The sequence below is a fragment of the Festucalex cinctus genome, chromosome 2, assembly GCF_051991245.1.
Source record: "Festucalex cinctus isolate MCC-2025b chromosome 2, RoL_Fcin_1.0, whole genome shotgun sequence".
NCBI classification, from domain to species: Eukaryota; Metazoa; Chordata; class Actinopteri; order Syngnathiformes; family Syngnathidae; genus Festucalex; species Festucalex cinctus.
Genome location: NC_135412.1, coordinates 9,729,999 through 9,744,435, shown reverse-complemented (window position 1 = coordinate 9,744,435; position 14,437 = coordinate 9,729,999). Strand labels below are relative to the sequence as shown.

Below are 14,437 nucleotides of genomic sequence, written 5' to 3'. Positions count from 1 at the left end.
TTTTGGATGTATACAAGGTCTCGCGTTATTTTGGAGAGCGCACTTTCATTTCCGGGGTTGTACTTCCGGGTCATTCAAGAGGAAAAGGAACGATGCAGCTGGCGTGACCGCGTGGTCAGTACGTTCAATTTATGTTGTTAGGACACACGGACTTCAAGATTTCAAGACTCTTTAATTCCCTCTTTTGTGGCAGCAGCCAACGAGGTATTTTGTTTTCCCTTCACTGTGAATTTATTAGCTATTGTGTAGCCATATGTTTTGTTCATTGTACTGTATTATTATTATTTCTGTACAGTTTTCACGGTCAGATGGAGAGACGCTTCATTAAACCAGTCAAAGAAAGCTATTTGAGTTTGTCTTGCCTCGAGAGGGAGTTACAGTAACTCTTGAATATAGAGATGGTGTCTACCCTCCAGAATATGGAAGCTGGTTCCACAAGAGATGAAGTCTGAAAGATCAAAAGCTCTGCCTCAACATCCTAATTTAAAAAAAAAAAAAAAAAATTGAACTGCAAGTGAAAGTAAATTCTGCGAGAGTAGTATTGTACAAAGTTGATAAAGCAACACAAGCTCGTTATAGTAGGATGATGCCAGCTTTGTACTGTTTTTTTTTTTTTTTTTTTTATGTAAGGCGGTGAATAATCTCTGTGGACTGTTTACTGTTGTTCAGGGGCTGTCCAATACGTGGAGGAAATAACAACAGCTTTAACAACAGAGGCATTTGGCTTCCTGTGCCTTAGTAGTGTCTATTATCTGTCTCATCCTGCCAGCTAGGTAACAACCTGGATGTAAGCCCTTAAGTTGAGCTAAGGAATTACTTTTGGCAGCAGGAAAGCTGTGTGGAAATCCGTAATCTCTCCCTCTATTCAACTTTGTACGGTTGTACATCTACTGAATTTTAATGAAATGCTCTTCCTTTTCTTTCTAATCTATTACAAACAAACTTTCTCGAGCACACGCCTGACGCTCAGCATCCTCACACACAATTGGTGCTACCACGCAGACACCTTCAAATGAATGTCAATTGAAAGGCGTCCTGTCTAATCATGTAAACATGACCAAAACATACTGACATTATCTGGGAGGCAGGAGGCACATTCACACCTATAGACGATGTAGACTGCACAGGTCTCAAACTCCAGTCCTCGAGGGCCGCAGTCGTGCATGTTTTCGAACAGGGGTGTCCAAACTACGGCCCGGGGGCCAATTGCGGCCCGCCGTCCATTTTTTTAGTGGCCCGCGACATATTCTAAAATGGCATTTGACTCAGTTCAAATAAAATAAAAACAAAAATGTTTGGAGATGGTCAAAGTAAGAAGGGAGGGTGTTGAAAAACAGGTGCTATTAAAGTTTATTTTAGTTAACTAAAACTAACGAAAAAACTAAAATTCAAAACAACAATTTCATTAACAAAATAAAAAAAACGAAGATGAAAAAAAGAAAACTAATTGAAACTACATTTTATGTTTACAAAACTAACTAAAATAAAACTACAGTAACTATAATTATAGGACGCATCTGTACTTGCTCCTGCACTCGCTCGTGAATCTAACTACTTTTTGATTTTTGAATTGGTGTTTGTAACTACATTGTTGCAGAATGCCTGGCGGAAAAAGAGCTGACGAGATTGAGGAGATAAAATCTTCTCTTAAAAAACTCAGTGGAATGGTTGCCGAATTACTTGAAATGAAGAAGAGCATTGAGCCACTTCTTCAGGAAATATAGCAATTGAAGAAAGAGACACAGGCAAAAGATCGACGCATTGTTGCCTTGGAACAAAAAGTGGATGATTTGGAACAAAATCTTCGTATCAACGATGTGATAGTCACCGGTATCAAGATCAAGCCGCGCCGTGGCCCTTTGAGAGCTGCGGCTAGCACGAGCACGGAAGATTCTGACCAATATTCAGGGAACGAGACTGTGGAGCAGCAAGTGACACTTCAACTCAGAGATTTGGGATTAACTGTTGATCCTGCGCACATTCAGATGTGCTTTTCGCTTCCAACTGGAGGGACATGACCACCGGCAGTTCTGATCAGGTTTGTTGACAGAAAGAAAAAGATTGCTCTTCTGAGAGACCGTCACAAGCTTCGTGGGAAACATGTCTACATCAACGAAAACCTCACCAAACGAAATGCTGACATCGCCAAAAAGGCTCGACAAATGAGAAAGAATGGACTTATCGAAAGCACGTGGACAAAAGACTGCCGAATTTTTATTCAAACTAAAGATAACTCTGGTCAACTAAAAACACGAATCGTGAAAGGAGCTGAGGAATTGGCAGCGCTTGAGAGACAACAGTAATTCACAATATCACAACAACAACAACAACAACATCACTAATTACCCAAAGCTGGAGTTGTATATGATTATTTGCTGACTTTGCCAAGGCTAACTCTTGTTTATACACCTGCATTGATAACATGTATTGCTGTTCCCGTTTGAATCTAAATATTGTCTGGCTCGAATTCCGTTTGGACATTTGTTCTAACAGTCAAGGCTACATGATAAGGCTGTATTGTGGCTCCAATGAATCTGCTGTCAATACGCAAAATGGGGGTTGGTGGTCTGGTTCCTGGAATTTGGCTGGCGTAGGCCGCTCTGCTGGGTGAGCTAGGCTGGGCAGCGCACAGGAGTCATCAGATCCACAACATGCTAGCAACCAGTGGTGCTACCTGACCAGAATCGAGTGCTGAAATTGCTTGAAAGCAATGGGCCGAATGCAAGCCGATCTACTCTTCTGGAAAGCACAACATGTGTGAAAGCTGATCCGAGGTCAGCGAAGACCCTACTGGTGAAAGAGAAGAATTGCGCTTGCCTTGGCTGCTCGCCTGGCGGGGTGGGCCTGCTGGTGGCGTCTGGGGACCGACTCACCAGTGCCAAATGACTGGGACTAGCCACAATCTACACACGGACATTCAAGATGAACTGAGCGAGCAGTGTCTGGGATAGTATGGAATGGATAAAGATAAAAATTAATGACTATTCTAAATAATGTATATGATTGATGCGTTATAGTAATGGGTCGATGGGGACGTGTCTCGAATAAGCTTCGGCTTCTACCCGTCAGCCCTTCTTTCGGACGTCAATGTTGCAAATGATGTGATGTGATTGATGTAAACTGTAATGTGTCCGAAAGGAAAAAATGAATAAACAAACAAACAAAAATGTCCTTCGTTTTAGTCTTTTTTTTTTTTTTGTAAAATTTTATATATGAGCCTTTGGGGATTATTTTAAATGTGATTTTTAGTACATATAAGGGTTGAAAGGGTTGTTTACACCCTTCTTCTTCTTGCGTATGAAACAGCAGGGGTCAAATGAGTTGCACCCACCAAGTCTTGATATTGAAGTTGGAACCATAGAGGCCTGAATATCATAAGGACTATGAGACACTCAGTACCACTAGCGCACAGAATCTTCCTTTTGAAAAATGCATATGCTGCACAGTTCCGCTTGAAGGTTGACATACCTTTGGGTTGTGTTAACTTATGAGCACAATTGTAAATGTACAAAATCCAAATGTCGCTTAATGACACAAAAATGCTAAAATTCACATGCATCTCTACTCATGTCAACTTCAATCTCTGAAAATATCAAAACAATTCCCACAGTATTTTGGATTTTATGGGCAATATTCAACCTTTTTCTCACCATACAGTGTGCTCATAAATTTACATACCCCTAGGCCAGGGTATGTAAACTTTCAAGCACAACTGTATGTTAAATGCATTTCCTATTGGCTCCAGCTCATCTGCGACTTTTGTAATACGTTTGAGGAAAATTACAGATCTTGTGTCATGATAAATGTATATTCCAGAGCAGCAGCTACACATCCGTTTTAATGTAATTTTTTTGGTCTGGCTATTATAATAATAGTAATTATTATTATTATTATTTTATTATTATTATTATCATCATCCTTATAATTAATTATTAGTATTAATGTTATTATAATCAAAGTCATCATTATCATCATCATTATTATTGCCAGTAGTGGAGTCAGACATTTGAGCAAAATGATCCACGAGTGACCTCTGTTGGCCAATGTTACGCTTTACATCTGTTGTTCTGGAAAAAAAAAAAAATCTCTGCAGCACTTAATGTCCCCACTAGATGACAGCACAGGCAAAGTTGATGCGTATTTAGAATATTTTTGATACTGAGTCCAACTATAACTAGCATCTCATTCAGTGCATGAAATTTTACATGCAAAGCATGTATGCTGCATTCATTACTTTTTTTCTTGGTTTACTATTCAAATTAATTGAAACACAAGATTTAACCTACCTCTGCAGTCTGCACAGATTTAGACTGTGCTTTGTGCCACAGTTGTGCTGGGCATGAAACAAAATCCCTTCACCTCAATTTGCTTACTAATGAACTCACTCAATATGAAATCTGGGCCTGTTTAACTCAGCTCAAAGCTGATATACTGTACTTGCAGGAGGCCATGACTTTTTCTCATGTATAGGTCGGGTTTATTGTAATTCTGCTATCCATTAAGACATAATTTCAACGCAAACAAGCTTACAGTTGTTGTATTCTTCGCAAAACGACAAATAACAAGGTTGCTGTCATTCACGCAGTTCAGTTGGCAACAGCACTGTAGATTTCCCTCGAACGTTAAATGTACCCCTCCCTAATTACTAACGCATCAACTCTTTATTCTGATAATGTAAAGTGAACATGCATTGCATTTGGGATTGATGAAGGAGAGTAAGAGGGCGTATGGATCAAGCACTGGAGGATGATCGGAAGGGACACTGGCTGGTGTTGGTAGGTTTTTTGTATGCTACAGTATTTTGATTTTGAGGTGCCATCATGTGTGTATATAATTTTTATGTCAAGAACTAAGACATTGTCTGCTTCTTCTTATGTTGGTCCATGTTCATGTTGGTTTAACTTTTTGTGGTATGTATAGACTAATTTGTTTCACTTTCAAATATGAAGAACCCCACTCATGATGACTGAGAGCGGTCCGCCATGGAGATGCTTTCATTTGAACTATATTTAATCTTATTACACTTTAAGTGTTTTTTGTGGATGTGGTGAACAAGTTTAGCTGCTGTGTAATTTGTCATTAACTGAAATACTTTTGCATTGCTAAAAATGTATTAATTAATTCATTCATTCATTCATTGGGATTGGGTAATTCATGAATGAGTGTCTTCTCACTTAAATCCTCACCTCAACAGAATCTACATGATCCAAAGAGTCAAATGAAAATAATCTTTAAAAGCGCCGCTGCCTGCACCATTTGGAGTCATCATTTCCCTTTAAATACTGTGACGTAGCGTGACGCAGTTATCGCCATCCACAATCCCCGCGTGCTGCCTGTGTTGTGCATCCATCCATCCAGTGCACCTCTTGCCTCCTCCCCTCTCCCCTTTTGGACCACTCCTCCTCCTCCCCCTCCTGTGAAAACATCCCTTCTGCATCCTGCAGAGCTCCCAGCCAAAGGAAAACATCCCCCAAATATGGAACCCCAGGAGCCGAGGGAGGACTAACGCATCGTACGCAGAGGCGGGGGCGTGAGCTGGTAAGAAGCCCGATGCGTGATTTTATCATTGGAAGTCGCTGCAGTATAAATGGATGGCGTGTGCGTGTATGTGTGTGCATCAAGGACACGACTTAAATGTACACATCGAAGCGGCATGTTTTATTTTGGAAGCACTCAACGGCACTCGGGCTCTGTCCGTTTATTTTGAAAGGGGGGGTGCTGCCTCGTTATCACGCATGTTGAAGCTCAATCTGCTTCTGTGCGATCAGGCACACATTATACAAATGTAGGTTTGCTGAAGAGGCTGTGCAAGCACACACCAGTAGTGGCACACCGAGCGACGTCCATGTTAGCAGGCCCTGAAGTCGTGACAGGTTTCTTGGCGCAGCAGTTTGACCTTGCAGTATTTCTGCCACTGGGGACGCAACACCTGACGGATGACAGCAGCTTGTTTTGAAACATTAAAAAGTGAGTACAAATAATTTGAATGCAAGAAGATGCTAGGGCAAAAATAACTACCAAAAACATTGCTCGTGAATACATCATAACATAGCAATATGCAGATGCCATGGAAACATGCCCTCTAATGGCTGTAAGCAACATAGAACATGACTTGGGATGTAGATGCAGTGGAAGCCGGCTTGTTTCTTTTTCTGTCTTTGAGCTTGGTTACGGATCACCTCAAGCTGTCAGGCTTTGACAAATATTTACCATATTTTGCTGTACTGGTTGTCATCCCACTCAGATAGGGGGTGGGACCCGTTTGGGTTGATGCCAGGGTGTGTGACCTCAGGTAACATGTTTTGTTTTTCTTTTGTTTTATTTTTTGCTATACTAGAATAAAGTGTAACTGCACATCCACTACAATAGGTGGCAGTGGCGTGCTCATTCTCAGAAAATGCAGAAGGAGTATTATTAGCCCACCTGCATAGTTGTACTTACAATTTGGAGTTGGAGAGGGGCGCTTAATATTTTCTTCCTTCCCGGGGGGCGTAACAAAAAATAATTTATATTACATTGTAAAGTGACAGCCCTGCTTTTGGCTGGCAACCAGTTCAGGGTGTAACTCGCTTGCTGCCCATAGCCAGCTGAGATAGGCTCCAGCATACCCCACGACCCTTGTGGGGAACAAGCGGTTCAGAAAATGGATGGATGGATGGATGTAAAGTGACACAATTGTGATGGTTTGCTCTCAAGTGACACAACTGTACAGTACATGTTAAAGAAGCCTAAAGGGGAGGGGAAAAAAAACATGAATCTGCATTTGCTGAAACATATTTTTCCCCAAAGTCGATTAAAATCTGATGCATGTCACATATGACAGTGAATAGAAGGGCTACAGTTGTGCATGACCGTTTACATACCCTAAAGCCCAATTCACAACCGTGTATATCGAATCCTATTTGTAAACAATAGCCACGCTTGCCTGTTGTGACTACATCGATATGCTTTTTGGACATTATTTCCGGGATTTCTACCATGGCTGTTCTAGCATGGGTAGGTACGTTTTGTGTTTAAATAGTGTTATTTTGTCACATTTAATTTATTCTGAGCTAATTTCGGACATTTAAGGAAAAAGTCTTAAATGTCCGACTCATGTCATGCTATGTAGCTAGCTAGCTTCCTTCCCAAAAAACCGAGTTCGCAAACGGTTTTATTTTGAAATATACCGGCTCTACCTTGATGTGAGACGCCCGATTTCCTGTCCGGCTCGTTTAATTTCTTCAACTTCACAAAATTCCGCATGCGGCGTCCGGAAGAAATAGAACGCTTGCGGTAACCTTCCGCATCGCCGCAGTCGTTCCGCACAGCAGACGCACCGCAGCTGGTGTAAATTGACACGTAGACTTGAATGCGTTCAATTCTTGCGGCAGCCAGTGTGAATTGGGCTTAAGGCAGAGTTTAGCAATCCTTTTTGTCAAAACAGCCATTTTAACATTTAATTATTCATGTTAAATAATAAAGTGTGCCCACATTACATATTATAGGTTCATCTCAATAAAATTGAGTATCATAGAAAGGTTTACATATATTTGAAAAAAAACAAAAAAACTTTTCTGGGTTTCTATACATGTTATGTTTAAGGTTTCCAAGCTATTTTCAATGCATTCGATTGGTTAATTTGTTAATAATAATAAGGAAAATGATAATGATCATAATAATAATTCAGTGAATTCCACTTGCATGACTGTCCCATCAGATAGAAACACTGCACTGAAGGAAATGAAGAAGAAAAAAGCAAGTACAAAGACCTAGAGAACTCGAAATACAGAGAATGTGGCATATGAAAACTGTAATTATCCCTGTGGTTGTTGGTACGCTTGGTACAGTAAAGAAAGGTATAGTAGAATAGAAAACATCAAGAAAGTATTAGAGAGGGCTACTATGACAGAGATTCAAAAGATCTACATGCTGGGATCTGCACGAATCCTTAGAAAGGTGCTTATATGAACAGAATAATTGACTTACCTGTGTGGGGACTGACAACACTGGCAATAATATTGATTCGTGGAAAAAAATATGAAACTCATCAAATTTGGACATAAGAGGTTTCTACCCGATTGCAGATTGAATACACAGAGAGTGAAAAATTTCATGACTTTATGGTTTAGAATTTGGAGTATCATAGCTTCCAGCTAATGAAAACCTAAAATTTACCATCACAATAAATGTTTAATATTGTTTCATTCCTGCTCTTGTGATATGATTTTTTTTTTTTTACGTGACAGTTATTCTATATAACGCTAATTTACTGATATACCTGTTCTACAGAAAACCCAAATATCATAAAAAAAATACACTTTAGTGACTGTGAGGAATCACAAGAAAGGAATCAGAACAATCTTATTAGATGCTTAAATCTTGCCATTGTCATTTGAACACCATCCAGGTTGCTATGTCAGCAACAACAAAAAAATTATTCATCATCATGAACTCTTTGGTGGAGGCAAGTGAAGTTGATGGCATATAAAATGTGTCTTGCATAAAAGCAGAAATGTTCTATTTAAAAGTGGGAATCCCTCCACAGTAGTTGTGCAATTCTACTATTTATTTTGGAAATATGAATGCAGCATCATGCTGAATGATGACAGATGAAGAGAAAGGATACATGTGCAGTCTCCGCCCACCGGCTATTTATGGGATTGAGGATATTGATTTCCTGCTTTATGCCTGTTTAGTCCACACATGCTTGTAGTGTGATCATGCCGGCTGCACCGCCTACATCGTATCGCGGACCTCATTAATCACTGTACAGTAAGCATGTCTGAATGACCTTGCTAGTTAGACATGTTAGTCATGTCACATGAGAGATGTGGTGGCCTGCGATGTGTAATTATCAATAATCCAAATAGCAATGTCAGGATTGAAAGGCAAAATATTGTGCTTCTTCCCCCCCAAACACAATTTAAAACAGCTCCCAGGTGTCTTCCTAAAATGTCTCTGTATTTATTGGTGATAATACATACACAGTAAATTCTGTAGAGTAAATTTGACTCTCTTTAGAGTGGGACCAAATGGACTCCATTTTAGAGTAATATTTACACTTGGAAGAGAGCAAAATAAAGACTAAAATAAAATAAAATAAAAGTCATTCAAGGGTTGAGGAACGAACTTCACGACCTTCAGAACCGATCTACTCCCTCCTCGTCACTCCTGCTGTTTGTTAGTATATCGCTCATGTCAGCTGGAATCTTACAAGGGAAAACAAGAAAAATATGTTTTTGGTCTCCTCTTGGAGATAAGCAAACAAGTGGAAGGGCATAGCTCATGTGGTAGTGCGGCTGGCTCCCAACCTGAAGGTTGTTAGTTCGTTCCTCAACCCTTGAGTGTCTTTTTTTTTTTTTCTCAATTCTTTATTTTACTCTCTTCCAAGTGTAAATATTAACCTACTCTAAAACTGAGTCTATTTGGTCCCACTCAAAATAGAGTCAAATCTACTCTAAATAGAGTCAAATTTACTCTACAGAATTTACTGTGTTCTTACGGTACATTTAATGTCCACTTGTAAAACTGTGGTTGAAGCCACACACAATTTCATGGATACACACATCACCCTGTACTGCCAATACATAGTACGTTTTTGTTAATGATGACCAGGGGCGGAGCTAGGGTGTTGCAACTAGGCTAGGACTACAGCCCGGAGTCTGAAGGGTAAAGAAATCTAGTGCTGTCACTACCGACTTTTTTTTTTTGTTTGTTTTTGTTTTTTGTTTTGTTTTTAAACCGGGTCGCCTATCAATTATAGCCCTAAAGGAATCCGGCATGAAAAAAAAAACAATGTAGAGAGTTGTGCATGTGGTACATGTCGTGGAAACATGTTTTTTTTTTTTTTTTTTTTTTTTTAAATGTTGCTGTCATCATTTTAGCCAAATGAAAATATATTTAAAAGCTCATGAGATACCCTTCGTAGTTGCACAAATGAAGGGTGAAGCTGACTGTGCAGTCTGTGTGGAGCATGACTCATCATCGTTTCAGTCTGATGAGATGTAGAGTGATGCAGTGCTGCATTCAGCCTATTCTGTTCAAGTGGTACCTTCAAACTCTGCCACAATCCATTCCAATTTTGCTGATTTTAGACCAATGTTTGCCTTTGTTATTAAACATATTTATTTAAATAAAATAAATATATAAATAAAGAGTCCTTAAATTAGTAACATTTTAATATTATCATACAAACACTTAACCATTAAAATTCAGTATATTGAGCACAGTATATAAACATTAAAATATCCATAAAATAAAATAACAAATCTGAACTTTTTCATTCACGAAAATCACTCTTTGTCCGAACTGTGATGCTCCTTCTGGTGTGCATGCCTTAGCCTGACAAAATGTGACATGGATAGAGTCGATTTCGTGGATTGTTGTATAGAATGTAGACCATCAGCGGACTAAACTAAAGCTGAAGCTAAACTCCAGAAGTTCCCATTGTTTTCACAGGTCACGAAAGTTAACGTCTTACTGAAGTGATTATGTTAAACAATTTTTTGAAGAGTTAAAATAACTCCAATAATGATACTCATTTCCATGAGCAAATCTATGGCGTTGTTAGCATTAAACTAGCAGACTTAATTGATGATAATGACAGTGATGCTGCATTGAAAGTACTCTGAATTAACATTTGTGGAGCTCACATGCTGCATATATCTGGCATTGGGTTAAAAACTCAAATGTCACACTTTGGCAAATGTAATATTTTTTCAAAAATCTGTACTTTTGGTCAGGCCACAGGTCACTGTGATTTTTACGAATTATTGACCAATATAGTGTTGAAAATGGCTTGTTCTCTTTCTTGACGCAATGTTAATGGTTTAATGTATTTAATGTATATGTAAATTTTACTGTTAGCTGGGAGTGCCAAATAAACAGCTTGAGGCAAGAATACATGACCTCTCATTATAGAACTGCCGTCTGCCAAAGTAAAGACTGCATGTTCAGAAAGGACTCAACAGATAGAAAAACAAACAAACAAAATGACGCTTCTTTTTAAGAGAAGCAAAAATTAGCAAGGCTCCTGGTATCCAGAAAACTCCACACCAAAGAAGCACCTTTCTTTAAGGTGCAGAGGTATGTTTGCATATCTTCACAAGTGACATCTTAGGCATCTTATCTGATGCACAAGGATCGCATCTACCCGAGCAACAGGCAGCAGTCACCCTTGAGCTGAACATGTCTCGTACCACTCATACCAAAGTAGTTGCTAATGCCCTTGTCTTTACTGGGCCCAAGTTGAGTATTTATTATTCGTCGAGTAGCCGTGTAGCAGTCTATGCCTTCAATTGAAATGCTGCCTCTTGTCAAACAAAGAGATTGACATAAGTTGTCGCTATCTAGAATGATTAATGACGCATGGTATGCTCATGTAGACAAGACAGTTCCATGTCCACAAATTGTTAGCCCTTTTTGGCCATATTTTACGTGGACTTTTTGTACAACTTTTCGGGCGTTCAACTGTACCCACCTCTCATCTTACGTTAGCGCTAACGTTGGCGCTAGTGTTGTTGTGTGCAGCGTTTTGGGCGGGCGTGTTGACTTGACTCAGCATGCTGAGACCACCAGAGCTGATTGCAGCAGTGTGTGTATGTGTTTGTTGGGATGGCTCTCTTGGCACCAGTTTTCTCTATGCGGACAAATGCTCAGACTTGGGACTTTTCTTTGACATCTTCTTTTTCAACCAGGCTCTCGTCAGCTGAATAAGAGGACGGTGAGAACAGCAGGAGCTCGACTGGAAGTGGCCTCATGTCTGCCCCTGCTCCAGCCAGTCGGAGGTCTGCATCGGGCTCTCGCCGGTAGGTCGTCAACATGCTAAATGCTACCAATGCAGTTCTTAACTCATTGACTGCCATTGACGAAAAAAGACGTCAAATAATGCATTTTTGCTGGGCTGGCAGTGAATGTTTTAAACACAATGTGCCAATATATTTTGTGATTATATTGCAGCATCCTTTTTTCCCTTTTTCTTTTTTTAAGGCAATTTTTGCTTAAAAATCCGTCAATTTTGGTTACATCTCATCTTAACTCATTGACTGCCATTGACGGAAAAAGACGTCAAATAATGCATTTTTGCTGGCTGGCAGTGAATGTGTTAAGGATCTGATGAGCACATTTACACATAATACATACATACAAGTTCATTGTATTGTACCAGGGGAAACCTTTGGGGAGGGGTATTGTTGGATATGCAGTTTGTATACTAATATTACTGCAGTGTTTGTGCTCAAGTTGACGGTTGTTTGATGGCTTAAAACGTCCACAATAACTAATTTAGCTGAGCTAATGGAGTATCTTAGAATTAACCATTTGAACCCGTCGGGCTAACGATAATCACAGTGCCCTTTTTTTTTTTTTTTTTTTTTTTTTTTTTTATTTTGCAAATGAACATCTTGAAGTTTGGCTAAAATAATAATAATAATAAATAATACAAGTCCTTTTGCCTAAAATAATGAAACCACTTGCTGTCATTTGTAGACATTTGTAGGCTGTTACCTTCTGATGCGGAAAATATGTCACCTGGTCTGAATATAAGACAACCTATACGTTATTTTAATGCATGGTTCAACTATTCATTAATATTACAAGAATAACCAATATTTAATTAGCTGCGTTTCATTAGAGGGTCAGCCACAAGACTGACTCAGCCCTCTCTTCTGTCTTTCTTTGATTGAGTCAGCAGTTTGTCCAACTTGATTTGTTTCTGTCCAGTCTCACCGTGTCAGCTGAGGAGATGCGGTTTTGATAATGTGATGACGAGTTTGAAATTTGTCTGCTGGTCAGACACCTCACACCTGCTGAGAAGCAAGCTAACTAGCTAGCTAGCTAGCTAGCTTGTTTATAATCACGTTTTTTTCCTGCAGGTATACTATAAATTTGATTTATTGCATATAATTATGGAAGTGTATTGCATTCACTTGAATAAAAAAACAAAAACAAAAAAAAAACGTTTTTCTGACTAATTCTTGGGGGGAGCTTTGTGTTTTTTTTTTGAGTAATTTTTATTTTGCTTTTCTGATTTTTTTGTTTTGTTTTACTGAACATTTTTTTCTGTCATAAAAAAAACAGGGAAAAAAATATTCAGAAAAAGAGGAGAAAAAAAATATTGATATAAATATTTTTTTTTGTTTTACTGAACATTTTATTCTGTCATAAAAAAAAACAGGGAAAAAAATATTCAGAAAAAGAGGAGAGAAAAAAATTGAAAAAAAACAAAGTTCCCCAAAAAATTAGTCAGAAAAACAGGAGTTTTTTTTTTCAAGTGAACGCAATACGCTTCCGTATATAATAAACTGAAAATATTAGTAAAATAATAATGAATACATTAAAACATAAATAATAATAATAATCAGAATAATAAAGCAATTTTACATGTATTATATTTACATTTTCATGTATTCATCATTAATTGATTACATAATTAATTTAAATATGTTTTTATTTTTTTTATTTACCTAATTATTACCTGGTCAATTTTTTTTTTTTTTAAATCAAATGTGACCCTCCAGAACAAATGTTTGCCCACCGTCCACTTGAGTTGTTAGTTTTATCTGCATTGCATACATGACCTGCGATTGGCTGGCAACCAGTTCCGGGTGTACCCCGCCTACTTTCCGAAGCCAGCTGGGATAGGCTCCAGCACCTCCTGCGACCTGTGTGAGGAGCAAGCGGTTAAGAAAATTGTCAACAATTCATGTGGCTCTGGGTGCACACAAGCTGTGTGCAGAGCACCCATTACAACAATGTGGGAATCGTGGTGGTGTTGCCGTGGCAACAAGCATCTCCAGCTGGCTCAACGCGTGGCTTTGGTGTCCTCCTCTTTTCTCGTCTCTTCTCTCTCAGATTCAACCCTCTGAAGGCGCTGCAGCCCAAACGCCGCTTGCAGCAAATACTGGCCTCCTCGCCCGTCCCGGTCCCCAGGCCGGAGTCCGGGTCGGGGGTGGCCGCACCGGTTGCCACGGCGCCGGTGGCCATTCCGGTGCCGGCGCCCCCTGCGTGAGAAAAACTTCAGTTACCCTCTCAGCTACTGCAGCTCTGGCATGCGTTGCACTAAAACAGCAACAAAAACAACACGTGCTACTATTGTGCTGCTATGCTGATCTAGGATCAGGGTTTCCCCCCTCAGACTGTACAGATTGGATGCGGATTCCTTTCTATCTTTCTGAATCATAGTATCCAATAAAAACTCAAATGAGATCCAGTACCAACAAATTGGGACACTCCTCCTCCCTAGTGATGTGCTGCAAGAACCACGATGAGGGAAACCTTGAGCCACTCACTGTCGATCTACATCAGGTAGATCTGCACTTTAATGATCAAGCATTGACAATGCTTGTGTCGAGCGGCTTACATGCACTGCCCGAAAAACTGTGATCACTGGTGGGCAGTGGCGATTTTGCAGAACATGTTGCCTGACAGAATTCTGAAGCCAGTGAAAAATGCCATG

General features: G+C 39.5%; 1 protein-coding gene across 8 annotated transcripts in view; it reads left to right on the top strand.

Moving 5' to 3' along the window:
- The first annotated feature begins 93 nt into the window (after nt 1–93).
- The window catches only part of snphb (syntaphilin b), a 29,025-nt gene continuing 14,681 nt past the window's right edge, over nt 94–14,437 (top strand). For 2 of the 8 annotated variants that reach the window (XM_077512733.1, XM_077512731.1), the window contains exons 1-2: nt 5,346–5,538; nt 11,679–11,789. In XM_077512733.1, coding sequence (XP_077368859.1) covers nt 11,740–11,789 — 50 coding nt within the window. In that variant the 5' untranslated portion in view covers nt 5,346–5,538; nt 11,679–11,739. Of the gene's footprint in view, nt 205–4,840; nt 4,911–5,345; nt 5,539–5,595; nt 5,968–11,678; nt 11,790–13,833; nt 13,987–14,437 lie in introns of those variants that run through there. The other 6 variants (XM_077512725.1, XM_077512726.1, XM_077512728.1 and 3 more) reach the window with 6 other exon arrangements.